We start from the raw sequence: 27,937 nt of genomic DNA, 5'->3' as shown, positions 1-27,937 counted from the left end.
GAGCATTACCAGCAGGTTGAGGGAGGCCACCCTTCCCCTCTGCAGTGGTGAGACAGCTGGGGTGATGTCCCCAGTACTCAGTTCTCCAGTACAGGAGGGATACAGGCTTACTGGAGTGAGTCCAGCAGAGGGATAGGAAAACAATGATGGGATTGGAGCATCCATCATACAAGGAGAGGCTGAGAGAGCTGGGGCTGCTCAGCCTAAGGAGAAGGCTCAAGGTAGATCTTATCCATGTTTAAAAATACCTGACACAAGAGTGTAAAAAATGTGGAACTAGACTCCTCTTAGTGGTGCACAGTGATAGGACAAGAGGAAAAGGGCACAAATTGAAATACAAGAAATTCCATTTAAACATAAGAAAACTTTTTTACTGTGAATCCGGTCAAACACTGGAACAGGTTGCCCAGAGAGGTTGTGGAGTCTCCGTCCTTGGAGAAATCAAAACCAAACTGGAAACGGTCCTGAGCAACCTGCTCTAGCTGATCCCTGCTTTGAGCAGGGGTTTGAACCAGATGATCTCCAGAGGTCCCTTACAACCTCAACTATGCCACAATTCTGCATTGCTCTGCCAATTGTGAGGCATACAAAGACACTTGAGATAAAACTTTCAAAGTGTTAACTCAGCCGAAAGGCAAGAATCTTCTCTGACATCTTGACAAAGAGAGAAATCGATTTATAAGACATCACTGTACTTAAAAATAGTGGATCATAACTGCACCACTTCCCCAGGAAAGGAGAACAGGTATCGCTGATGTTTGTACTGGTTATAAACCAGTCCATATTTAAAAACACGTCTTCAAAGTAATCAACAGACTAGGATTATTTGTAACATCCGGACAAAGCTGCAAACCTTTATCAAATCTTTTCCTTAGATTGTTCTTTCCAGTTTGGTTTGGTCATAGACCAATACTCTCCAGAAACTCACTGTCTATGGACACTCAAGGTGGAACTCCACACCTCTCAGTTCCCACGCTGCATGGAGAGCTGAGTCTGTCTGCTTTTACTTGCGCCATTCTTAGGTGTCAGCAAGGGCACTCTTGGTCTCCACATACTCAAGTGCTGCTCTTTTAACAGCCATGACACTTTCTGATGTACCAAATTTCTTCTCATAATCCAGGTAGCGTTTAAAGAAGAATTTCATCTTCTTTGGTGCCAAGCTCAGATGTATGACCCTCTCAAAGATGTCCCTGAAAGAAACCAAAGTGATTCAGATCGCTGTGTTGGTGATAGCACTCAACACAAGCCCTGTATCCTGCCTTTGAACAAAGAGCAGAGAGTCAGGGGAGACATTCAACCTGCTGCAAAGTGCTGGTGCTTGAAGAGAGTGATTCCTGACAACTGGCCAAAACCTCAAAGTAGAAGCCTTTTATTTGCTTGCAGAACTCTAAGGCTGCTGGTCAACTTCAGCTAAGATCCAGCCCCTGTATTTGACCCTGTGTTCATTAAGAGTATGTGGCTGGATCTATAGCGTGGGAAGCTAGACTTCCTTTTGTCAACTCTCAGAAAAAAAAAGGAAACAAAAAAAAAGTCTCCATTTTTACATTACAAGATACACAAGGGCTTGATCTCACCCTTCAGATACAACAAGGCAATCCCTCCAGAGGAACAGATGAACCTCAGTGCAAGTCTTCTAGTTTCTGTCATGCAGGTCACTACTCACAAATCAGTCCCCCTCTGCCCTATGGATCTCCTTGGAGTCTCCCCAGTCCTGGCAAGGATAAGCCCTTCCAACACATGCCAGTCGTCTTCCACTAGATGACAAAAATTCTCTTTTGCTCTGCTCTGGGAGGCCCTATACAACCTCACACTGCAGGGTACCTCTGCTCTTTTCAAGCGTTGCTCCAAGCACTGTACTCTGCTCCTTCCCAGCCTGCTGAAGCACAACTCACCGTACTTCCTTCTGGCTGCCATGTTTGATCATGATGTCCATGTAGATGGACCAGATGTCTGTCCGCTTGGGATAGGTGTTGAGGGTGCTCTCAAAGAGGGCCCTGGCATGTTCTGGGTCCCCAAAACGGAACTCCAGCTGTGCAAACCTTGAAATGACATCCACGTCTGGAACAAATAATGACATGTTAGAGTATCACAGCAGCCATCTTCCCTATGGACAAACACGAGTGATAATTACACAGAACAGAGGCAGGCACAGAGACAGCACCATCTCTACCCAGAGACAAAAGGGTCTGTTGCAAAGTGGTTCTGGACCAAGGTGGGATCAGAGTGGGAGAGAGAAGGGTCACAGTTCACTTCCCATTTCAACACTCCACAGGAGACAGAAGTTTATTCTTACATTCAAAATGCATCTTGCAGCATCCACGGGGAACCCCACAAACCTGGCACTGGACCAACTGAACTTTTCTAGAGGGCTGTAAGACTCAAAGTCATCTTTGCTTTGGGTGGTTTGCTTTTGCCCATCACAGCAAATTCTGTTACAGGAGGATTTAGCATTGCTATCCAGGTTGAAACTTCCCCTGTCCTGAGAGTCAAGGGCAGCATGTTCAGGACCAGCCGGTTGCACTTTTCACTTATTACAAACATCATCACAGGCAGAGATATCAGAGCAGTCCATCTACTGGAGACCTATCAACACATGGTCCACATTAAGGATGGGGAAGAGAGTGCTTACGTTCTTTGGTGGGCAAAGCCTTGAGAGCACGCTCCAAAAGCCTGTGTGTAGCCTCAGTCTGGCCTTGCTTCAGGAGGAAAAAGGCGTATTTCAGCCACACAGATTTCTCCTGACGGAAACGCTTCAGCATTGTGTGGTACAATTCTTCTGCTTGCTGGAAGGGCAGAGTTGGGTTAGATCACACAGAATCATAATAAAGCCTTGTAGCTTTAAAACTCTTACTCTTGGCCCAGTTATCTCCAAACACTTATGACAGAAAAGCAAGTATCAATAGTTCCTCGTCCGCTGTCAATCATAACTATAAATCCCAGTTAGGAACAGGATAGGCCTAACATCTGACAGCTGGAAGATTATACAGCCAGCACTGGCAGTTTACTGGCATGACTGAATGGGATACGTGCCTGGGACCCGCTTGCACTATCTTACCTTGTACTTCTCAGAATTGGCATAGATGTCACACAGATGCTGGAAGACTTTCAAAGGTTCATTGTATTGAACAGCTCTCTCAAAGACCTTCATCAGTGTCTCCTCAGCACCATACATGTTCTCCAAGTTCAGCAAAGCTACCCAGACATTCAGCTTCTCCTGTTCTTCCCTTAAAAACAGATGTGAACAAGAATATTTAGCCTTTTACCAGCCTTCATCAGCTTTTTGCAAACCACCCTACAAAGACTCACTGACTTGTAGCCTGTCTCCAGGACAAAGGAAGGTGGCATACTGCTCACTGAAACGCCACTTTTGGAATAGAGCACAGCAGTTGTTTTACACTACAACTTTTGAACACTATTGTTTGTAATTAAAAACCACAAGCATGAGTCAAGAAAGCACAATATACTTCATCATGCTGTAAAGATGATGTAATACACAAGGGTGCAGCTCTACAAGCAAGAAGAGTTTCAGAGTTTGTTTCATGTTTTGATTTAAGGACAACATCACTGACAGCATTATGCTCTTCCAAACCCTTCTGACTGCTCAGAGGTATGTCTGTGTGCTCAGTGATACCTTGGGGAGTTACTGCACTCATGAGCTGCAGCAAGTCAGCTGCAGGCCAACTGTGGTGACTCAAGCCAGACCTTCAAAGGGCCAGCTGACAATTGCTACCATTTAATCCTTTTGAGCTCACTGAAACAGTCTCTGCCACTGTATACACAGAGGCACACACACACTGATGATGCTACCAATGCTCTTCTCCCACCACAACTACCCCACCATGATTTACTCTTTGGGGCAAAGAAAGGAGCCCCATTATTACCTGAAGCAGATTGTTTTAAGTGCTCTCTCTGCCACAGCTCTGGCCTTCTCAATCTCTGTAGCCTGGAGGTGGAAAGCCATGTACTGTAGCCAGAGGATGGAGCTGTTGGGACTGCTCAGCACCAGGCGGTCAAAGTCATCTGCTGACTGGGGCTGTCGACTGGGGTCCATCAGGGCTGCCTCTAATTTGCAGAGCTCCTTCTCCTTCTTCTGCTTCTCTAGCTCCTTCTCCTTCTTTGTTTGTTTCTTCAGCTGAAAGACCAAAAAAGGAGGACTGGGGAAAAGCAGGCACTTCACGTGGGAATAGGCAGGCCCAGTTAAAGTACAGCCATACCCCCCGTATGCCCAAGGCTAGGCAGTTTTCACAGGAAGAGATGGGGCCAATTGTTTAAGAGATGAGAAAAAAGGTACACACAACCCACCCCTTCACACACAGACACACACAGTTCACACCTCCAAGAAGAGCAGCAGTACATGAAACCTCATTTCTTCTAATGAAATACATTGAGGGACCAAATACTTTGCTAGAGTTGCATCCCAGCTGTGATTCACACTTCAGCCGTTCCTCTCAACCTTCCTTCTCTACCCTCCAGGCCAGTGCTCACCACCATCCTGAGCTCTATAAAAATCCAGGACACATGGGGAGAAATTGTGCAAGACTGGGGTACGTTGCTGGATCACTAGGGTGACTCAGGTCTACACTGGAAACCAACAGTGCCATAGTTTTCTGCACAAGGCAGCTATACCTTGGGCAATAAAGCATCGGCCATGCATGGCCTTTACAGTGGTGAGTTTTGAGGGACAGGGGAAATTCTGAAGAGCAAACATGAAAGCAATTCATGAGCTTGTTTCTGATTTTGCTGAATTGCTCACAGGAAAACTCTTCTAAAAATTACAGCATAAAAGAAGAAATTTTTGGTGTTTTCCTAAATAAGAGGACTATAATTTGAAAAGGTTTTTCATCTCCAGGTTTTCCTGTAAATTTACAATAACTCTCAGAAAAGTGAAAAACAGAGCTGACATCAAATACAAAATTTTACTTTCATGAAAATGTTTGTTTGACCCTAAATAATTATTTTTTTAGCACGCCAACATAACAAGCACTATTTTCATGCACCCATGCTAAAATAGAGTCTTTTCTCCTCTGCTTCAGAGACATCTGCTGCTAATCACAGCGCTCAGAGTAGTTAAGGAAGTTCTGTATGATATCAGAGCTGTCAGAGATGTTCCCTTGGGTTAAAAGGCTTTGCTATGGGGCAGACAGACATGCAGGCACTGAGACAACACATTACAGCCACCATGTGGTGTCTCCTGTGCAGGCAACACTAGTACACAATACCTTCGACTGTAGATCCTCTTCCTCCTCGCTCTCTGAGCTCTCTTCCTTCTGATTCAGCACTGGTATATCCACTCCGTTCATGTCCTCATCCCAGGTGAAGCCCGTGGAAATCTGCAGCCTGGGAGCATCACCAGATTTCCTTATCTGCTTGGATGAAGACAGGGAATGCCCTGGGTTTTAATTTGAATTTTTTACACTGAGATCAGATAACTGCTGTTTGCTTTTTGCTTCTCTCTGGCCAGCACTATTGACTTCTCACACTTGAAAACAGCCCACCAGCAAAAAACATTAACCTCTGGTCACCTTTGCTGTAATTTAAATTCAGTCCATCTCAAACCATTCTCAGAAGACACAAATGCCAGTCTGTGTCACTCCTATCTGCAGCAATGATACCTGTTGTCATCCAAGTCAAAACTAATACATCTCAATAGGGCTGGAAAGTCATTTAGGCTCAGGTTCTCTTCCACACTTCTCACCTTAGATTTCTTTTTAGCTACCTCTTCCTCCTGGTCATCATCCTCCTCCTCCCGGTAATAGACCTCAATTCCACTGTCATTTTCATCTGCTGGGCAGACCTTCCTCTTTTTTGGCTTAGTCTCCTGCAATGAGGGGAAACAAGTGCATTGTGGAGGGCAGCAACCGTGATGAATCTCAAAAGCAATTCTGATCACAAAGTAAAGAGCCTGACAGCAGACAGAGGGTGGTGCCCTGGCAGAGCATCCCCCACTATCCTCTCACACAAGAGAGACAACAGAGAATAAACCCATGCTCACCTACATATGGTGCCAAGATTAACAGGACGGGCCAGGCAGGCAACACAACTGGGCTGCTAATTCACTTAACTCCTACCCAAATGGAATAGTTTCTGATCTTTGCTAATCTCCAATGCAATTTAATCTTTGTTTTCCTACTCTGTATAATTCCTCAGCCTGACCCCAGTGGATCTTCCAAGTCCCTTTAGCATGTCCTGTGCAATCACATCAGTACCTGCTCACTTTCAGAGTTTCCTCTTCTCCGTTTTGTCTTCAGCTTAAGCTCTTCTCTCTTTTTCCTATCATCTGCCACTCTTTTCTCTTCCTCTGCATCATATCGTGGTAGGCCGAGGGATTCAGGCAAGATGCTTGGCATCCCAGTGTCTTCAGGCAGGAGAGAGAGCTCAATATGTTTTTCTTTTCCATTTACACTGTGGTGCATTGCCAGGAGTAGCAGGAGAGAAGAGAGGAAAAAAAAAATCAGCACATTTACAATGACTGCAAGGATATGAACTTCTTTCAAATCTTCCTGGCTTTTATCCTCCCTCTTTCCATCCTCTCCTCCTCCACCATCTCCTTTCTACTAATTCATGGACCCTTTTAAGGAACATTGGACCTACCCAAGCACCTTGGCAGTGAGCAGCTTTCCTTCAGGCAGGTACTTTTCATATAAGGAGTGTTTCTGTACAAAGTAAGGAGAAACATTCTGGAACAGGATTCGGCCCAGAAGAGAAGTAGACAAGCTGAGAAGAGGAACAAAACCAAAAATAAGTATTCCATAGTGGGGGACAAGGAAAAAAAAAAAAGTGCAGTGACTCTATCTGTGGCACCACCAGCTCTATATAGCATCACACAAACCTCCTCTACTTTAATTTCACAGGCTCAAGAAAGCAGCAATGACATCTTGATTCCCCAGGAGGAACTTCTTTTTGCATCGTCGCCTTACACCAGAGACCACCCCCAAACAAGATTCCAGAATCGTACATTCAGAATAAGTTCTCCAGGACCCCTCGTTTCCCAGAATAATTTTCTTATGCTACTCACCCAAAGAATACACCTGATGGAGTGATTGATTTGACATAGCCTCTCACTAGCTTGCCTTTTTTAACATCCTTAATACATGTTATTTCAACATCCTCCACTTTGCTGATGCTCTTTGGGTTTAGTCTAAAAGAAAAGAGAGGTTAGAAGTTAAAGCACTTGTCTGAATAACCCACATTCTGCTCTGGTTATCAAAAAAAGAAATCAGTATTAACAACAGCTGGTACTTTCTGGAAAATGCCCAGATCAGAGACACCTTTCAGTTTATTCAAATGACTAATGGACTATCTGCACCTCTGCCAAGCTGTACATAGCATTAGGGAATAGACATGCTGCTGTAAACAGAGCCAAACAAAACAGATCAGCCTGGCTTTCTCTGACACTAAGAAAACGAGGAGAGTAAAATGCTGTCTGAAATTCTGCACACCATCGGCTTAGGTTTTTTTTCCCACTTATTTCTAAGATACTTCATTCCATGTGGTTTATGCATTTGTTCCATAGAGAAGACAAAGCAAGAGGCTCAGTTTTAAGAGACATTTAGGACTGAGTCTGCTATTTAATCCAAACGGTTAAAATGCAGCTGAACATTGAAAATTAACATGGTTGTATTGCAAATTCAGTGGTGGAACTTTCCCTTTCTTCCCAAATAAACAAACAAAAAAGTTAAGTCAGGTCTAGAAACCATGATAAACAGAAATTAAATCTGAACCCACTTGATCAGCTCTACATTAGGTGTCAGACACCTTCACATTTGCCGATATGCAGGAAAATCTTCCTGAAGTAGGAACAAGTCTCATCCCTTAAAAAAAATGTAGTCCTTGTCCTTTTTACACTTCACACTGATCTGCCCAAACTAACCGTTACTGTATTTCACTATCGTTTTCTTCACTAGTAGGAGATCAACAGACTGGAAGGATGACACATACCGGGATTGCCGGAGAGATAACTGGATTTTCCCCTTCTCATTGGAGAGGATGTAACACCTGCATGGCAGAGTAAAGGGAGAAAACCGAAAGCTTTTTTACCTGCTAAAAAAAGCCACAGGTAGAAAATAGATATTTTCACTAGCAGAATGATGCTCTAGAGGAAACAAACCACTCTGTCCCTTGGAGCACTTGCTGTCTAACACAAACCAGCATGACACAACAGTTCATGAAACCAGCTAAAGGGCTTTTTGAAACATATCTACTTGCTTTACCCAGTCTCTATTGCTAGTACAAAAGACTTAGATTGTTACAGCTGCATCACTTGGCCTGTTGCACTCTCCAGCACTCCCAACAAGTCTGTGAAGTAGGGAAATGCAATTACTTGTGCATTAAAAAAATGAAAAGACAACTGACTTGCCAAACAGCCCACAGAATCACAGCAGAGCTGGGATAACTGGATTCCCTCAGTCCCATCAGCACCTTAGCCAAGACAGTAGCTACTCTCAAAACACAGGCCAAGGTGGCAGCTGAAAAGGGGCTGCTTCATACATGGAAAAACACAAGACACTCACCCAAACGCATATAAGGTCATAAGTCAGCATTACTTCTTAGCTACAGACTGAACTTTACAGGTGTGGCATCATCTTACAGCAGCAAAAAGCCTGTCACTAAAGGGGGACATTTCTAAGCCTTGCAGCTTGAGGGAACAAGAAAGAGAATTACTGACCTGACAATCTTGCCAATTTTGAAGTCACCCAGAGGATTCTCTGTGTAAGTATCATTCAGGTGAAAGATGCTGACTTTGCCAGTCTTCCCACCTGGCAGCACAATGGTCAAACCAATGTGTGGAGTCACCTTTGTTACCATGCCTACAGTGACGGTGCCCTGCTCCAGTGACTGAATTCCTGGAAAAAGTGAAGGAAGGAGAGGGCTTCTTAATACTTCCAAAGTATGCAACCAAAGCAACAGGGGTAATGAGTCAGTGAAGCTGATTTTAGTTGCCTAGTCACATATCAAACCCATCAACTTTTGGTAAGGTGCAGTCTATGCCCTCTCTCAGTTCACAGCAACGTTTGCCTTGGTAGCCCAGACAAGGTCCCCTAGTTGCACAGTTCCAGGATCCAGAATAACCGACAAATGTTGACAAATGTACGTCTCTTGTCTGAGATCAGAAAGGAATACGTTCATAAGGGCTCAGAGAAGGGCTTCAGTCTGAGACAGTAGGAAAGTGATTCTTTAGTCTAAAGGTCTGACCTCTCTTGCCTTGCATGCTGCTACACCTGTGTAACAACCCAGTGTCCCAGGGGTTAGTTCTGTCCTACATGGAGGTACAGCTTGGCTCTGGAGTGTAACATCTTCACCTGAGGGATCAGTGCAGGCCCACCTCTAAGTAAAGCATCATATGCAGCGCGGTCCTGCTGTTAAGGCTCCACTATACCTGTCAGTGACAAGCAGAGTTTTGTTTCGGTGACATCCGTTCCAATCACTGTAGCTGATATTGCCTGGCCATTTCTGAAGCTCTTTTCTGGATGTTTTAAGACCTGAAAGAAAAGACAGATTTCCACTTACTACCAGAAAAGGAGCTTTGTACAACTCTGATGTTTCTCCTATGAAGCTTTACACTTAAGTGTACACACCAAAGATGTGTTTAGAGACTGACAGCTCAGCATTGCTTCAACGGCTCTGCTATCTGAGCCAAGCCAGCTACAGGCATAGTACTTGCTTGTCAGTGAGGGGCAGTTATGCCTAAAGGGCAGAGCACTGGACTATGAGTTCACATGGATGTCAGAAGTGTCTGCAGTCACTACTTGCAGCCACGTGCACGGAAAAAAAATTTCTGTAGCTTATCTGTAATGGCCTCTCACCTTGGTGTTCAGAGACAGCAGCAGGTGAGGAACTCTTCCTCGAATGTCAGGGGCGACTTCTACCTCCAGCCAATTTTTGAGGATGTTATACTGAGAAGACATCAAACAACGAGGAAAGACAGCATGAGACCTTGGGACAAAAACCCTTCCCTGGTGGATTCGCTAATTTTTAAGGCTAGAGAGAAGTACTCCAGCCTTGGCTCTTGCACCAAGCAAAACCAGTGATTTGGTTTCTACTTTTACAAGCATAATGCCGCTATGGTTCACCGGCAAGTGCACACAGGGGATCAGTAGTGAGCATACTTTGTGCTAGTGGCCTATGCAATTTCTCAAAGGCCATTTTGCTAGAGCGCAGGGTGGGAAGCATCTGCTGGCAACAAATAGGCACATTGAAAAGGATGAGTCAGCTCGACTCCATCAAGCACACAAAATGTGACTTCATTCTCCTACTCTCCCCATAAGACACTACACTTTGCATGGGCCACTCTCAGTTAATGAAGACCACAGTGGTGTCAGTGTTTAGGTCTGAACTAAGGCCCTTGAGGTCACCCCCACTTGCTGCCTCCTCAGCACACTTGTTAGGAAGACTCTGACCTCACCTTTTTCACGAAACAAGTGACTGTCTGTCCAACATTGTAGAGTCCAAGTTTCTTGAGGGCACTGCCTTCTTTAAGGTTCACCATTGCTGCGACTTGCCCTTCTATTTCGCTGTTTGCAAACAAAGAAGACATCAGTAAGACAGCTTTGATCCTAATGATGAAGGTAAGAGTTAGAAACCCAAGAGATTATGGTGAGCCAGTACTACTGTGACAATGCCTTTGTGATGTCCATCCCCTCCCCAGCAGCATCCTTCTGCAGGGAATTAATTCTTCCCTGGGCTTAAAAGGGAATCCTTCTGACATGAAGGGGCATACCAGAATCCAGACTGGCAGAACCTGAAGACAAAAGGACATTCAAAGGAAATCATGTGCTAGGAGAGCACTGTGAGGTCTAACACAGCCTCCAGACCCAAGTTAGTGTGAAAGGGAGTAAGAGGCCTTGCCACACCACATACATGTGGAGCTCCTTGTTCGTGGTCAGCTCCTTCACAAATGGAAGGAACAAAGGAAGGAACCCACAAGGATACAAGGTCTGTGAAGTATCTGCAGACAGCACAGAGGCTAACACTTACCTTGGTCGAATGCTGAGCTCTGGAATGGACTGTGTGAAGTGTGGATGGGTGATGGGCAGGTACCTAAAGAACAGGAAAAGGATCGAAGTTTCTCATGATCTCCCCAAGCCCCAGTCACCTGTCACACCTCTGCATTGGCAAAAAAACAGGTGTAAGCCCTCTAAAACTACCGAAGCCTCTGAGTTCCAGTTCTTCCTAGTATTATTTCAGTGGCAATTTAGGTACCCAAAATACTCTGGCAAATTTAGCCCCTGGGACCAAATCCTGTTTGCATTTAAGACTTCCACTGGACCTTAAGAGTTTAGAAATCTTTTTTTTTCTTGCAATCTATACTCAAGATAAATAGAATGACATAGGTAGAGCACTAATTCACTAAAACGTGGATCTCAGATAGAATGTAAGAGCACACTTCCTCAGGCCTCAACTACTCCAGCAAAGATAGCTGTAACAGTATCCGGTGACAGAGGGAGCAGCCCAGATGATCTGAATTGAGTAACTCACAGAATCACAGAACTGTTTCACCCCTTGCATTCCCCAAGAAGTAATATTATGAGCATGTTTTCCCACCTGTGAGTATTCACTTCTCTGCCTCCAATGACTCGGGCAGTCACTTTCTGTCCAGCTTTCAGAGTATACGTTGTAAAAGAGCCTATGGGCACTTCATCCAGAATCCGGGATGCATGGATTGAACCTGTCAGCTTGTCATCAATAGCAACTGTGACATGGGTTGGTTTGACAGATTTAACAGTACCAGTAACAATATCCCCCAGGGTAAGCGAGTGTGTAACAGCAGGAAGCACCTCTTCTAACGCCGTCTCAGATTCGTTCCGGACCCTTACAAAAACATTCTTCTTTGCTGGGCCTTGTACTGCTAATAAGACTCCATGGTCATTCACCTTCACTACTTTTAAGGTTGCAGAGATTGTTTGACCCACTTTCAGTTTTTCTGAGTCAAAGCGGAAGGTGTCATTGAAGTGAGAGGCTATGGGGATAGCTGCCAGCTGGCTTGTTTCCAACAAAGACACGATGGCAAACTCTTCTGCTATGTGCTGTACAACGGCAGAGTGCTGGGAGTTCTCTGTGAGTCGCTAGACAGAAATGAAGATAGTGACTTACCCTGCTGAGATTTTGATTCCCTCCACTCTGCCTCCCACGTTTCTAAAGAAGGAAATAGCCTCTCCCACCCAAATTCATTAATCGCCTAGAGTTCAACAGATGAACAGAAATACACAGATCTAAAAACTGAACACATACTTGCTTGGTTCTTTGTTTTAATAGTTTTTCCCGAAGAGAAACATACACCTTGGATGTAAGGGCATTCACATGAAGAACCAATGCCTTGGTTTTCTGACCAGGAACAACATTTTTGTCTACAAATAAGAACAAGAAGATTTATTTCCTGATGACAGTGAAGAATTAAGAGCAACTGAGCTAGTGGCACATGACAGATAGGAAGGGTTGCCTCTGGTTCAGTTTAATTTCTGAAGACCACAGTGATAAAAAGACTGCTTAGTTACTAATTGTAACTATGTTAGTGTAACAAAGTCAACTTAGTGGCCAGATGTATAAGTCACCTCTTTAAGAACAGAACAGAGTTCTCCAACATTAAAGGCAAAGAGAAAAAAAAAATGGCTTTTTTATTCAGAAAAAAAGTCTGATACTTTTATGGAAGAACTAAATTGATTTTATGAAGATGCAACTCTTAAATAACACAGACATGGCTGACTAAACACAAATTCAAGGTAATAAAGGTTTTGAAAAAGATTATGCTAACATTTGCACAAAAACATCAGTCTATCTGTTGCTGAGGAAACAAAGCAACTCTTCTGAATGCAGAAGTGCTGGGATATTACTCCTGCTGAAGTTAGCAGTTTATATTGGTTTCATTGGTTTATTCATTATCTCAGCATGTACTTGTTTGGTTCTGCATAATACGGCACTTTTCTGCTTTAATTTTTGAATTGCAAAGTACCGAAATTGCAGTCCTGTTTTAAAGTCACATTGATTTAAAAGAAAAATTAACAGCAATTTCAGAAAGAGCATGCTCCAAGGAACATGCTTCTAAAGTAAGAAGGAAAAAAAACGAGTAAGCTGGAGCTTGTATTAATACTTTGTCTACATACAGTATGCTTCAACTAAGGGCCTCAGAGCACAAACTAGACCCCACAAGATGCCCAACAGAATAGAATGGAGTATTTCATTTGGAAGGGACCTACAATGATCATCTAGTCCAACTGCCTGACCAATTCAGGGTTGACCAAAAGTTAAAGCATGTTGTTAAGGGCATTGTCCAAATGCCTCTTAAACACTGATAGGCTTGGGGCATTGATCACCTCTCCAGAAAGCCTGTTCCAGTGTTTGACCACCCCCTCAGTAAAGAAATGCTTCCTGATGTCGAGTCTAAAACTCCACTGGTGCAGCTTTGAACCATTCCCATGCATCCTATCACTGGATCCCAGGGAGAAGAGATCAGAACCTCCCTCTCCACTTCCCCTCCTCAAGAAGCTGTAAAGAGCAATGAGGTCACCCCTCAGCATCCTCTTCTCCAAACTAGACAAACCCAAAGTCCTCAGCCTCTCCTTATAGGACATTCCTTCCAGCCCTTTCACCAGCTTTGCTGCCCTCCTCCAGATGCATTCAAGGACCTTCACACCCTTCTTAAACTGCGGGACCCAGAACTGCACACAGTACTCGAGGTGAGGCCGCACCAACGCTGAATACAGCGGGATAATCACCTCTTTTGACCAGCTGGTTATGCTGTGTTTGATGCATCCCAGGATGTGGTTTGCCCTCTTGGCTGTCAGGGCACACTGCTGACTCATATCGAGCCTGCTGTCGACCAGCACTCCCAGGTCCTTTCTGCAGGGCTGCTCTCCAGCCACTCCTCTCCCAATTTATAAGTGTGCCCAGTGTTACTCCGTCCTACGTGCAGAATCTGGCATTTGGACTTGTTAAATTTCATCCCATTAATCATTGTCCAATGCTCCAATCTATCTAGATCCCTCTCCAAGGCAACCTGTCCCCCAGGAGAGTCAACAACACCGCCCAGTTTGTTACCATCAGCAAACTTGCTAATGGTGCATTCAACTCCTGCATCCAGATCACTGACAAATATGTTGAACAGAACTGGCACTAGGATTGAGCCCTGAGGAACACTGCTGGTGACCGGTTGCCAGCCAGAAATGAGGCCAAGATATGGCCATGATGAGGTCCAGTTTACAGATGGTGTAACAGAGGCACAGGTAGGTTTAAGTGATATCTTCTGAATCATGCAAATGGGTCAGCAACACATCATGAAACTAAACGACTCCTTAAGCCCATCCCTAGTCTGATCAGATTCCTCCCATGCTGGTTCCTCAGCAGAATTAATTTCAGGACAGAGGTTTCAAAGTACAAGACTGAAAACGAAAGCAATCAGTCAAAGAAAAGACCCTCACCTCCCAAATGGTAGCGAGTGGCTGTCACAGTAAAGCCTGTGACACAGCTGCCACTGAACAGTGCTGAGCCATCCTCCTTCACACCCTGCACGACCAGCTGCAGCTCCTTCCCAGGCACCAATTCACAAAGGCCTCGCGCCATGCTGGACTCCCCTAAATAAAGGGAAGAAAAAGTTAGAAATCAGCTTTACCTATGCTGCTGCTTCACAAAACAAAGAGAGTTTTCACATTTGATCAAGAAGCATGAACAAGAATTTATATCCACCTCCATAACAGAAAACAGAGCTTAGGCTACTGAATCTGCACACATACCAAGAAGTAAATTCTAAGATTTAATCAAAGTAGAAACACTTTTGTGAAATTAAGGATCTGATAACTTTGGAGAGAACATTTTCCAATCTTACATAAACACTGTCACACAGCATTGCATATAGAAAAAGGTGAAAGCAAAATAGATTAATATTAAAAACACAAAACAGACCTGTCACTTCACAATTAAAGGAAACAAAACATTAAACAGTACTGCATATAAAAAGAACCTAAAAAGGCAAATATAGAATTTGATAAACTGCAATACATCCAGTATTCCTAACACTAGAAAAACAGCACGTGATAAAATCTTTGACGGAGGACTCGTTCAGCAAACCTGTAATACAAGCAGGCAAATCTATTTGTACAAACTCATCCTCCTGTGAGTACCAGGTTTGACTTATCACAAGCACTTGAGTGCCAGCATAATTATCCTCATACTGAAGCTCGTAAAGGCATCACTATAGATTCTGGTTGAGCAGTTGAAAAATTCCTCTGTGAAAATCAGTTATCCCATGCACAAATATCATCAATGAAAAACAACTTGATGATCACAGCATGCACAAATGTGGATTTCTGTACCATAAGACTAGTAGGAGCTGTTCTTGACTGCCAGTAAAAAACAAAGCTAGTGTACATCACTGTCATAGTTAAAAATCACTGTTAGATGAAGGTAGAAACAGTAATTTCAGGTTTGGGCATTGGGCAGCCTGTTTTGCTCCACTGATGCTTTGTGGCAATTCACTCAGTAACACAGAAATAAATTCTTTCTGGACTTCCACTAAAAAAAAAAAAAAAACCAAAAACCAACAAAAACACACCAAAAACCAACAGAAGAACCATATGCCTAGACCTCTGTTGGCACATTAGATAGGTTTCACAGGTTGGCCCAATATCCCTTATATCTGTAAGCTCTTTGGAGTTTAACATCTGATTACTGACCAGAGAAATCAGGTCTGCAGACTAAAGCTCTTAAAATACAAGAGCATAGAATACTAAAAATTAACCACTGCCAGATTAAGAATAAACAGATAGAGACAATTCTTCATGTAACACATAATTAAATGGTGAAATTACTGCCACATGTCTCAGTTGATTAGCTTTTAGATTCGTTCATAAAGCAATTACAAATATTCACACCAAAAAAGTGTCTCCAAGGCTGGAGAAAGGCTTTGGTCCACAGAACATCCGATCTCACCCTGGCCTTCCTTATTTTCACCTTTATATGCCCTTCAAGAAACTCATCCCTTAGTACCATTGTATCTCCCTTCCTCTTTTGATAAATGGACCTCACAGTTCATCTGTTTATTCCCTTATTTTTAATTCTCTAAGCTTCAACCTGAAATCAATGTAAGAAGCCTAGCAGACTTCAATGAAAAGAGCAGCTTCTTTGGCTTGTTCCAGCTGTAGTTCCAAAACGCCTTCTTGTCAATGGCAGACACTGCACACACATCCTTCTTCTAATATGCTCCTCTTGGAATCCAAGTCTTTGCTTGAATTGAGCTTTCTTTCACTTAAAAGAAAATAGTTATGCTTTTTTTGTTCCTCTGGAGACCCTTTTTTGTGATATGATCCCCTTTAGCAGAACATGTGCAATCTTTTACCTCTTCTTCTCAACAAGTTCCTGATTTCTTTCATCTCCTTGAAATACTGATTCAGCAGGGTAAAGCTCTCTGCAGCAGAATCGCCTGAGCTGCACTCTGACAGCTTCAGATTGAGGAGCACACGCTGCTTCTCCTCATCAATGCTCATCACCTTTGCGATCACAGTTTGTCCCACCACAAAGTGGTCCTTGGTGTCTGTCACAAACTTGTCACTCATGCTCTGTGCAAAGGAAACAAAGGGGCAAGGGTTACTGAGCACAGCTGCTATCAACCACCTGCAGTGCTGTTCAGAAGAAGAGTTTGAGTTAAGACTTCATGAAAAAACGCGTAAGAGAAATTAACAAAGACTAATGAAAAGCCATCAATTAAAATGAACTACTGAAGTCACGTAAAATCCTTGTCTGAAGCTTAAACTCACTTGAATGCAGTCCTTTATTTCATTTTGGAAGTGAATTAAAACACAAACCTCAAAGCAGCTTTTACCCTACTGGACGAAGCTGTGCAAATGCAGGATCCACAGCCCTACTGTTCCCTCCCTGTTAATGTACCTTTGCTAAACATCATGTTTCAAGCATGCCTGATTACACACACGCTGTTTACTGAAGTGACTGCATTGCTTACCACTTTGGGCGCCAGTCCTGTCACACCAAAAGGGAACTCCACAAACACTCCAAAGGGCATCACATTCCTCACATAACCGGTCAACAGCATGCCAGGCTGGATTTCAGAGAAGCTTCTCACAACTTGCTCCTCCTGTACAGCAGAAATCACTGCAGACTTTCTGCTCAAGATCTGACCAACCAGTTAGGAAACACGGGGAAAAATGAATGAAAGGAGCCTGATTCCAAGCACATCTCTTGGTGCTGCTAACCATTGGGCTAGAGCACTTTTTGCAGGTTAGACAGTACAGGAGCTCAAAATCCTGCAATTCCAATTTCTGTCTTGATTTCTCTATACTAAAAGTTAGCAACCAGTGTCTCTTAAGCTGCTCAACATTAAAGACGTATGCTTCACACTAGCAGAAATGTTAACTTCCTAATATTTCAGTTATGATTTTTGCTACAAAAACAGCAAAATTTTTGCTAAGGTGGTGATAACAGCCCAGAAGCTTGTTAGGAAGATCAGTCAATTCACAAGTAAACCCTGGTTCTGATAGGATTCTAGCAGCAGCTGAGCCTCACTTTTAACATAAGCAAGTTATAATGACTCTTTGAAGCACTGCTAGCTTGAGAAGCACTTCCACTTCAACACACTAACTAGTATTTCTTCTGTTTGTTGCAGATACTCTGGATTCCTGACAGGCATCTCCCTTCCCCCCTCCCCCTGGCTTTGTTGGACTGGTTGAGGTTGCAAAGGATACAATGTGCTCTCCCTTGTCACTTAGGCACATAACTCTGGGCAGGACATCTCCCTCTTGAAGACAATGCCACAGGAGCTTGCAGTGAGCAACAAAGTCAGAAAGGTGCATTGTGGGAATCAAGGCTATCACATTGCCTTCATCTTCTAAGATAGAAACCTCTAGCCCATTATCTTTCTTCTTCAAGACTTTCACATCAACCATCTGAAAAGAGAACAAATACAGTGATATAAAATTCCAAGTGTCTTTGAAGTCATTCCTTTTGATGCACAGGGTATGAAACGCTGTGCTGCAGGGGCTCCGACATGATCTCCCAGCTATATATGAGAAAAATCTCACATCAGCAGGGCTGAGCCTAAAAAGCATGCCATCATTGATAGTAAAATAAAAAGTAATTCTCAGCTCCCAGAGAAAACAAGAGCTAGAAACAGTCTCTCGGTTATGACTTTTTATTTGAAGGGCAAAGGGAATAATTTAAACAAGATTAGAACTGCCCTGTTCTTGCATTAGCAATATCTGCAGGGTGCTGGAAACTGTACTCATTCCAAAGATAACAGGGAAGCATTTAAAAACATTTCTCTGAAGCTGTCTTTTTCCAGAGAGCAAAAGCAGCTGCTTTTGGAGTGAGAACATCAGCAGCATCCAGAAGAAAGAGGACTCTGCCTAGGAGTAGGGGCACTAATTGGTACCTCCAGAAGGACTGTCCTGGGACTCCTCTATCCTGACCTCTGACAACAGAGATCCTGGTTTTGATCCAGGAAGCGAACCACACAATAAGAAACGCACATTTAATGCTAGCTCCTGACCACCAATAGTTTTTCTTGAAGCAAAGTTGTTCAAAGTGATATCAAATTGTTTGGAAAACAAGTAGGAAAAGGCAAAAGAGGGAGCAGTCACTGAATTCAATACCTCTCCTATTTGATACTTCACTTCCTGTTTCTTCTTTGGAGTACATTCCTTTTTGTCCTCCGGGGCAGGCTTGCTTGATAACCTGAAGGACAACAAGAGTCTTTCCTGCTCGGGCTCACATTTTAAGACCATTACTTTAACAACCTGCAGCAAAAAAAAAGATAAAACAGAAGTTTAATTCAGCTGAACCTCCCCCTCCGTGTGCTTCCACCTACAAAATGAGACAAGGTAATGCATACACAGAACACTTTTCTCTAACACCTAAGGACAGCAGGCCAGTGACTATAATTTAACAGGTTCAACCAGAGATAAATGTCCTTCTGATCACACAGATGGAAAATGGAAGTACATAATCATTAACTGACTTGCTAGAAGTATGTGGCAGGTCTGTAGCAGAGTTGAGAATAAAATTCCCATCTCCAGATTTGCAGTCAGAAATCTTGACTAGAAGATTACCCTTCTCCTTAGCCAGCCAACAAACAGCAGGATTAAAGACAAACAAAAGCACCAGAAAAAAATAAGAGGGCTGAGATCCCTATAAGCTTGCCCACAACAAAGACTTGGCAAACAATATGGTTCCCAGAGTGCCTGGTTTAAGATGTGCAGGATTTGAAACAAACAAGAAAAATAGAATAATGCAGAGGCAGAAAACCTTATCCTTCTCATTCTGTAGATAAGAGTTTTAACTTCCTCAGAAGAAACTGCAGCCTAGAACCCCAAACTTCTACTAAGATCTCAGTAACTCAACCAAGTGTCATCCCTATATCATATACCATGGTGCCTCCTGCACATAGAACAGAGAGAGCCTAGAAATAAAGACAGCTCTGTGAAATACTCAAAGAAGAGCTGCCCCTTTCACAACCTAATCTGTTTAAACAGAGCACAACTATTATTTAAAGTGAAAGGACATGAATATCTCTTGGTATAGCTGGTTCCTCCAGCGGAAAACCCATGTTGGGGGCCAACACAACTGCAGATTTCTGTTTTGCATTCAAACACAAGGCATGACATAGGTACATTGATTACCTGGCCTTCATGGAAGACTTTATCTGGACAAGATATGGGTTCTGAGCTCAGTTCATTCTTGGGTACCAGACCTTTGACATCATTGTAGAACTTCACAATGCAGCCAAACTCCCTCACACACACCACAAAGCCATGCGTGATCAGACCTGGTTTTGCATCTTCATAATTGGACAGGACTGGATGCTTTGATTGGACAAGACTTTTCTTTAGAGTAAGGATCAGCTTCTTTCCTGCAGGACTGCACTCTAGCACCTACAAGAATGGAGTACAAGAAGGTTCAAAAAGCATGTCCGCCATTGTCTGATCAATTCAGCTGCTAAATATTCAGAACAAGAGTGCAAAGCAGCTAAAGACCCTGCCTGGCAGCTCTCACCCGACACCTGACTTCATCTCCTATGTTGTACTTCTTCTCAGGCTGCTTCAGGATCACATCAGCGAGATGCAAGAATGGCACAAGCCCTCTAATCCCATCAGTCACTTTCACTTGCATCCCAATGGGTTTCAATGCAAACACTTTGCCCTAGAACCCAAAATAGGCAAAAGGATCAGTAAATTGATCATGAAAAGCAGACTGTGCACAGATATGAAAAAGCCAAGACATTGCACCACCTATTACCACCAAATCTAACCACCCTCTAAAAAAAAAAAAATCTTAGTCCAACCCATACTCCACCCAACCAATACGACCCATTAACTTTTATACATTACATAAGGTTGTCTTACAGCCTCTTTCCCTTAGTCATAGGCTACTTCCGCAAAATCCCAACTGACTCTTGCAAACTAGAATTGTTTCCAGAGACATATCCAATACAGTCATAATTCCAACATAACAATGACCATAACTGAGTAACTCTGCCCATCAGCTGATTGTGATGGCCCGTCTATACATGAACTTTCACTTCGAGGGCGAGTTTTAGTTTCTTTGACTCAAGTCTTTCTAAAAATGTATTCGTGGCCATAAATAAATGACTGTGGCTAAAATTTTATTTTCTTGGCAGCATCATCAATGAAAACCTGAACAGAACGGGCAAAGACAAGTATTACATTCCGTTAATTGAGTCCGGCAGGGAGAGGTTTTTCTCCTCACTTTCATCTCACCAGTCTGGATCAGAAGTTGAATATATATATTAAGCAGAGGAAATGCACATTAGCTAGATCATTGTTCTAAGTATAACAGCCACACAGTACCGCATCAGTCCTTCAGAAGCTCACCTGCACCACATCCCCTGTGTGGATATCTTGGTATTGCAGAAACCGCGCTTCAATAATCTGACTAGGAAGAAGACAGAGCAAGAGATGACCAATCAGTCAACTTGGAAGGAAATCCAGGATAAGAGGAAACAGTCCCCTCTTTGCCTTGTCCCAAATATCCATTATCCCCCACACCCCCCAGTGCTCTACAACTCCAGAGTTCTGTGTTTTACTCCAACTGACCCACCTCCTAAAACAGCTCTCTGGACATAAAGCTCAGGGAGATTCACCAGGCTCCATTCCAGGTGACAGCCACACAGTTATGGCCACCAGCCATGGCTCCATGAAAGGGGAACCCATCATCTACATTGCTTAAAGCCACATAGATGGAAATACTAAGAGAGAGAAGCAAAACAGGCTCGAACTTGGAAGATTAAAGTTGAATTTCCTCTTCAGCCACAGTCTTCTGACATGATCTCGGCAGAATTAATTTAGCCTCCCTGTGCCTCAGCCCACCAACTATACTGATGGTGTCCCAACTCCCTGTAGTATGGGGAAGACATGCAAGGTGCCCAGACAATCTGACATGAGACAACAGAGATACAAACCAAAAACCCCAAATGGCAAGTTCCAGTCCAGCAAACCAATGTAGTATTTTCCACTCTCAACCAAACCCTTCTAATCCTTCAACCAATTTTCTGGAAGAATCTATGAAACTTACTACTTCAGAGATACAATACACATCTCATCCATCAGGCTGTAGTCAATGATCCGACATTTATGTTTGCATCCTGTCTTAAATGTCCCAGGTTTAAGGGATTTTCTGGTTTTTGAGAGATGTTTCAACTAGAAAAAAACAAATCATAATTTAGTCTTTGGAAAACGGAAGCAGCGATATAGACCTTAGGTTGAAGTGACAGCATCTGCCCAAAACACTCCTCTAACATACTCGCTCTGTGCAGCAGGTTTCACCAGTTCTTCCTCAACAACCCTCCTACATTCCAACTCAACCAAGAGGAGGTATGATTTGGCAAACACCTTCCACATTGTCCTAATTTTGTTGTATTTGTCTCACAAAGAACATAAAGGTAGAAAATAAAACCTCCTCCTAGCTTCCTTCCCCAGGAGGCAAATATAGCTATGGAGGACTTCCCTCACTGCCCTGGTACTTACCCGTGCAAATGCAAGAGTGCCATCATCAAGCTCAAAGATGGCACCAAACTGCTTGTAGAAAGCTTTCACTGTTGACTCCTCCACCACCGCCCCCATGCGATCATTGGAGAGCTGGTGTGGGGATCCCCCAGGGTGCAGGAAGGCCTGCCGTAGAGTAAGCCGCACCACCTTGGAGGTGGGGTGGACAGAGAGGATGCAAGCTTTCACCTGGGAGAAGATAATATGTTCGTTAAACACAAGTTTGTAAACAAAAGAGAAGAAAGGCACATTGCTCGTGTTTTTAGACATTATGCTTGGTACCTGAACTCTTTGTCCGTGTACAAGCACTTCCCAATATTGCTACTAAGATATCACTTCAGTCCTAACAGCTTCACAGACAAGGGGTTTTTGATTCTGTCTTTTGTTTAGGGGCTAGTCTGGTACATGACCACACAAGAAATTTTCTATCACTTGCAAGTCTCTCATGCTTCCCAAGTAAGTCTTCCATTACCCCAGGAATGGCTTTGTGCTCTACATCTCTAAAGCAGCCATGATAGTAATTAAAATAAAGATGAGAAAGACAGCTACCATCAGTAAGATTTCCGAGATTATTCCACCGAAATGTTGGAGAAGATAAGAGATGTTGCAAGCAACATACGAACTCCAGCCATCCTCCACCCTCCTTACCACTTGACCTGGAGAATAGTTCACGGATTTCTCTGGGTCCACGTGCATGAAATCCACAATGCCAGTGAAGGAAGACAGAAAGCTCAGTTTGATCCCGAGTGGGGCCACCTAGAGAGGGGAAGGAAAAGATGCCAAAAAAATTTGCACTCAGTCTTCATGCAGCTCAGAAACAGAGAGCAATTCACACGTTTCACAAAAAGGCACTGTCATGCTAATCAACAAGCACATCACAAGAGACAGGAAATCCATTAACAGTTCTGCCTTCTATGTTGTTTTGCAAAAACAATCCTTCAGTTTTTCAATAATGCTGTGTTTACTCTGAAGACTACTGCTAACCTGTGGAATACTTTTCCTAGGGAAAGGCCAGAGAAGCACAAAATGGATCCTGTTCCGCTTCAAGCTTCATCATCAACTCCAGACGGAAGCTTTTATACTCATGGCATCACAACCAGGACAGAGATCAGACCTTAGCTGAATGAAGTGGAGGGAGTGACCCTCCACTTAGTGCCATGGTCTAGTTGTCATGGTGGTGTCAGGGCAATGGTTGGACTCAATGATCCCAGAGGTCTCTTCCAACCTGGTTGATTCTGTGATTCTGAGTGTCTAGCAGATTACAGTAGCATTTGCTACTGTAAAGTAATTGAGCCCAAGCACAGAATTTTCCAGGGCATGGACTTCCATCCCTACTTCACCTGTCTCCCTACCTTCAGCAAGGCTCAAAAAAACCAAACCAAACAAAAAACCAAAGCCAAACCAGAGCTTACCTTCTGCACTCGAGCTTTCACCACTAGCCCTGGCAATAAATTAGAGAGCGTCCAGTTCTGTCGCTCTGTTGCAAGGGATGCAGCAACCTCTGATCGATCAATGGACAAATGGACAACTCTTCCCTCGTTCTTTACTTCCACAATGACACAGTTCAGGTTCTGGCCTATTTTCAAGTCAGACCCTGCAAAGACAAGTCACAGCATAAAACCTCCACCAGGAACACTGAGGGATTCCCTTCCCCTCTTTTCAAAGCTTTTTCAGAGTTCCCTCTATTTTATGAAGTTAGAATTCCTCTCAATTTAAGTGAAGTCTACTGCCAGCAGGGACGGATGGGCTTGGAACAGTAACATAGTCTGTCAGGAAAGAGGCTGAAACCCAATGGCTTTTTGCAGACCAGCCACAAAAATGATGTTTTCAGCAACTCACAAAGACTCTACCTTGACCCAATCTCATTGAGGTACACTAACACCACAGATAAAACAATCTTTAATCCCTGTCATTCTCCACCCCCATTTTAACCCCAGCAGTTCCTCCTGCACTACTACTTACCTTTCTTGACTGCTTTGATGTAATTCTGGGCTTTCTGACGAGGTAGGAAAGCATGAGTGCCACTGACTCCAATATCAATGAGGTAGCCGTGGTCTTCCACACTAGACACAAAGCCGGAGAGTAGCTGTTGGGAGGGAAGCACTGCAATTCAGTAACGTGACAAAACAGCTGGGTCTTCAAAGAATGCACATCTGGTAAAAGATTCCCCACCCAAATACTCACTTGTTCCACAAGGACAGAGAGCTGAGTTTTCCAGAGCAGCAGAAAGAACATTACATTCTTTCTGATTACAGAGCTCATCTGGCAGTGGGGTCTCAACTCTACCCTTACACAACTACACACATATGGAGTTCACAAACCGGTAGGGAAAAAATTGGGAAGCTCAAAAATAGCAGGTGCTCTAATTGCAAGCACATGCCTGCACCATACAGCTGGAAACACAAAACCTAAACAACTAAGCACCTCTGCAAAGCAGGTTAAATATTATTTTCTGCACATATAACAAAGAAACCTACTCAGAAATAAGTCATTAAATAATTTATCCATATTGAAACAGAATCTGGTGAATGGATTTCATGAGTGACAACCTGGAGCCAAGACCAAATACTGCCCTCTCCTCTCAGGTCTCTTCCACGGTGGGAGCAGTTCCATGTTCTTCTCTGATCCCATGCAAGGACAAACTGAAATGTTCCCCTAAGCACTGTGCAAGAGGCGCCTCCAAAGCCTAGAGAGGCTGTGACAGACCCAGAACACGTACCATGCCTGATGCTAGTGCTGAAGCATTCAGACCCTTATTGACCTTCTTCGGGTCGATCGATAATTTGATACTGCGACGTCCATCAGCACTTTTCTCAACACTGGTTACAATGCATCTGACCAGTGTCCCTGGAGAATACATGTCCGAGAGCGAATTCAGGTCCTGCCCGGCAAGATGATCAAGTGAGAAACATACAAATTTGACAATATTAAATAATGTAAGAAGGCCAGAATTCGTTACTGAAGTAGCTTTTGAAATCAAAATCCCATAGGAAAGTCCTGTTTCTCTGTCAACACTACAGTAAAAGGCAGGAAATGCCACAAACACCAGGATCTCAATATAGAGGCAGGGATAACACTATGTGATGTTAGCAACATCAGCAGGCTTTGCTTAAAAAGGAATACTGTGTGGGCTGGAGTCAGAAGGGTGCAGCTGAGGAAACATATACAGAGCCAACAGTGACTCTGACCTCACCTCCCTCTTTAGCAGAGAAAAACACCACCATCAAACAGCTAGTGTACCTGGCAGATCCCACATTCCACAACACCTTGGGAAAATTTATGGAGCACTGACACCAGAGAGACAGAGTAACAGATTACTACATCCTCTTTCTTTCTAGCAATCTGCATTATCAGGAAATTGCAAAGTTTGCTTGGAAAAGCCAGTTCCAAACCAAGGTCAGTCTACATTAGCCCTACGCAGCGGCACGTTGCACATGTCAACACACAATTAAACTGCAAGGACCGTGCTACTCCCCACGCCCCTGAGAAATGCCTGCACCCTCACATCTTCTTCCAACCACTTCCCTAACTTCTTCCCACCATTGCCTACAGCCAACGATCAGAATTGAGCTTCAGCAGCAGATAGTCCGCACAAATCTCTTCATGTTCAACAGGCTGTCTATGAAGTTCATGAACCATTTAGTCAAGGCTAAGGCACTGCAGGAAATCAAATCCAAGTCAGCTGTGAGACACCAGAAACCAGGCTCCTCAGCAAGAACTCAGGGTTGGTGCTGAGGTATTATTAACACTCCCTAGCTCCCAGGCACAAATCACAGCCCCAGTCCAAGGTCTCACCTCCAGGAGTTCTCCTTGGGCCACCTGCTTGCTCAGCATTTTGCTGTAGGCATCACTGATCTGCGTGACTGGCACAAATCCTGAAAATCCATTGGGCAAGCTGATGACTAGCTCGTAGTCACTGACCTCTTTTATACAACCAAGGAGCCGCACCCCCTCACAGAATGCCTGGGAAAGCAGAAAGAACAGCATACTGTGGATATCTTGGCAAGTCAGTGATAACAGGGTGGTAAACACACTCTTGTCCTGAATCACTGATCTATTTTACAGGTTTAGCGAGGAAGAATATGCCATTTTTATGTAGCCCAGAAGAGAGATGCACACAAAATCAAACATTTATCCACAAACCTCAATTGTGAGTGGTTCAATATTCAAAACATTATCTTTAGGAGCAACTGCTTTGTCTGCCTTGAACTTTTTCTGCTTCCCTTGATCCCTTTGGCTCCTTTTTCTTTTCTGGGATTGTTCTTCATGGTGAACCTAAAGCAGATTATAAGCAGAGAGGAAAAAAATAAAAGTGGATAGAGAGATGAACTTTGCACTAAGGCAGAGCTCTGCTGCCAGGAATAAAATTAGAAAATACTAGGATTGGAGGAAAAAAGAGAACAAACTTGCTAACTGCTATACGTCTACATGCAAGTCTTTCCAAATACCTCTTTTTGGGCTGAGGCTGATCATTTATAAAACTGTGAATCTTGGGAATGGAAAAGAATGGAGCAAGTGATCTGCACCACACTCTACTAACAGAAAAAGAAAGACCAAACTTAGTCTAAACCCACTAACACCAGCCTCATCTCACAAGCACCTTGGGATAAGATGCTTGTGGAAAGTTTAAAAGCTAAAGCCTGATCAATAATTTTGATTGAACTGCTTCTGTCATCACATTCAACATGCATCAGACATCAGGGATCTTTAAGAGATCAGGATAAAAGTGGATGTCAGCAGTTATCTTATGTAAGTCCCTTCTATAGTTTACCATAGCAGTAAGGGATGGGAAGGATTGCAGGTCATATTCTGACAGTGGAAGAGCTCTGAGAAGAGTTAAGTGTGAACACACAAACAACATACATCAAATAAATTGTCCAGCTCTAACTTTGGGTTGGGGGTTTTTCCCTCTGTGGGTTTTTTCTGGATGCCCCCTCGAGGAAAGTTTTCTTCCATGGATGCCATGCTTTCACTTCTATAGGACAAATGACAAAAAGAGAGATTGAACTTGCAGTTGTTATGGTTGTTCCTCACAAACACTTAAGAGACATAAGAGTGAATTACCCCCAAACTAAGAAAGAATTCAGATGGCTACTTTACAGTTAGTCAGTGATGAAACAGAAATTCATGTGCAAATGTATTTACGATTTGACTACATTGAAGTGTTGCAGCGGTCCCCCTAAACACCTGCATCCCCAACACTTTTTACTATTGCCCAATTCTACCAGATTGAAGTATTAATTTTTTAAGGCATTAAGATGCCCCACATAGAGATACATAAAACTGCTTTAGCCGTACGTTTCCTGAACAGACCTTTATTACATTCAGCAGACAAACTGAAATTACCAGCTTCAGTCATCAAGGAGAAAGTCGTGAGTGAAACACTAAAGAAGCTTGGTCTGCATTTTTACTTCTTGGATACCATACTTAAAGGTTAACATCATATGATACTTCTTTGTGTAAGCTAAAAGTGTATCTCCTTATATATTTAACAGATATGTTTAACCTTACTACGTTTCAATCAGTAAACAACACACCTTAGTAACTAAGTGACGATTCACATACTATTTACTGCTTTGCTCAACAGCACTTCCACGGAAATTAGCCCTGAAACACTATGTTGTCAAATTTAAAGTAGTATGTTAGACATATAAAATTCCTTTAAATGTGAAAGCACATAATAAAATCACAGGCCACCAAGGCACGCTCCAAAGGCGACAGAGGCACCTTCCACGGCCCGTAACCGAGCCGGCTGCACCGGCCACGCCACGCAGCGGGACCGGGCAGGGCTGGAGCTCTGCCCGCAGGGGCCTTACCTCGCCCGGCCGCCGCCGCTCTGGCCCCTGCAGTCCCTTGCTCGCTGTCCCCAGGCCCGGGCCGCCGCCGGGGGTAGCCCGGGACGGGGGAACGGCACCGGGAGCCGCACGCGGGCACCACGG

The 27,937-nt window shown here is 43.6% G+C and overlaps 1 protein-coding gene across 1 annotated transcript; it reads right to left on the bottom strand.

The window, feature by feature from the left end:
• Positions 1-349: 349 nt before the first annotated feature.
• Positions 350-27,937, bottom strand: PDCD11 (programmed cell death 11). Its single transcript, XM_068398686.1, has 36 exons — positions 27,815-27,937; positions 26,862-26,973; positions 26,142-26,273; positions 25,794-25,961; positions 24,718-24,879; positions 23,961-24,084; positions 23,411-23,592; positions 22,647-22,754; positions 21,981-22,187; positions 21,529-21,653; positions 20,829-20,889; positions 19,990-20,136; positions 19,617-19,868; positions 18,591-18,734; positions 17,685-17,885; positions 16,946-17,116; positions 16,325-16,544; positions 14,412-14,564; positions 12,229-12,344; positions 11,542-12,062; positions 10,975-11,037; positions 10,403-10,511; positions 9,804-9,893; positions 9,377-9,479; positions 8,666-8,843; positions 7,939-7,995; positions 7,016-7,138; positions 6,592-6,714; positions 6,207-6,402; positions 5,696-5,818; positions 5,220-5,363; positions 3,882-4,132; positions 3,056-3,224; positions 2,630-2,783; positions 1,893-2,058; positions 350-1,190 (listed from the first exon to the last, which is right to left on the bottom strand). The coding sequence occupies exons 2-36, from the start codon at positions 26,961-26,963 to the stop codon at positions 1,019-1,021; spliced, it is 5,517 nt and encodes a 1,838-aa protein (XP_068254787.1). The 5' UTR covers positions 26,964-26,973; positions 27,815-27,937; the 3' UTR covers positions 350-1,018.

The sequence above is a fragment of the Nyctibius grandis genome, chromosome 4, assembly GCF_013368605.1.
Source record: "Nyctibius grandis isolate bNycGra1 chromosome 4, bNycGra1.pri, whole genome shotgun sequence".
NCBI lineage: Eukaryota > Metazoa > Chordata > Aves > Nyctibiiformes > Nyctibiidae > Nyctibius > Nyctibius grandis.
The sequence above is the reverse complement of the archived record's forward strand: the minus strand, read 5'-3'. Positions and strand labels throughout refer to the sequence as shown.

What these genes read in the sequence shown, in the direction of transcription:
- PDCD11 (XM_068398686.1), bottom strand. Translation starts at nt 26,963, where the DNA reads ATGGCATCCATGGAAGAAAACTTTCCTCGAGGGGGCATCCAGAAAAAA. An exon ending in CCCAAGGAGAACTCCTGGAG is followed by an intron (nt 24,880 to 25,793) that starts GTGAGACCTTGG and finishes CTTGCCGGGCAG; the next exon opens with GACCTGAATTCGCTCTCGGA. An exon ending in CCAATTCTGAGAAGTACAAG is followed by an intron (nt 2,784 to 3,055) that starts GTAAGATAGTGC and finishes CTGCCCTTCCAG; the next exon opens with CAAGCAGAAGAATTGTACCA.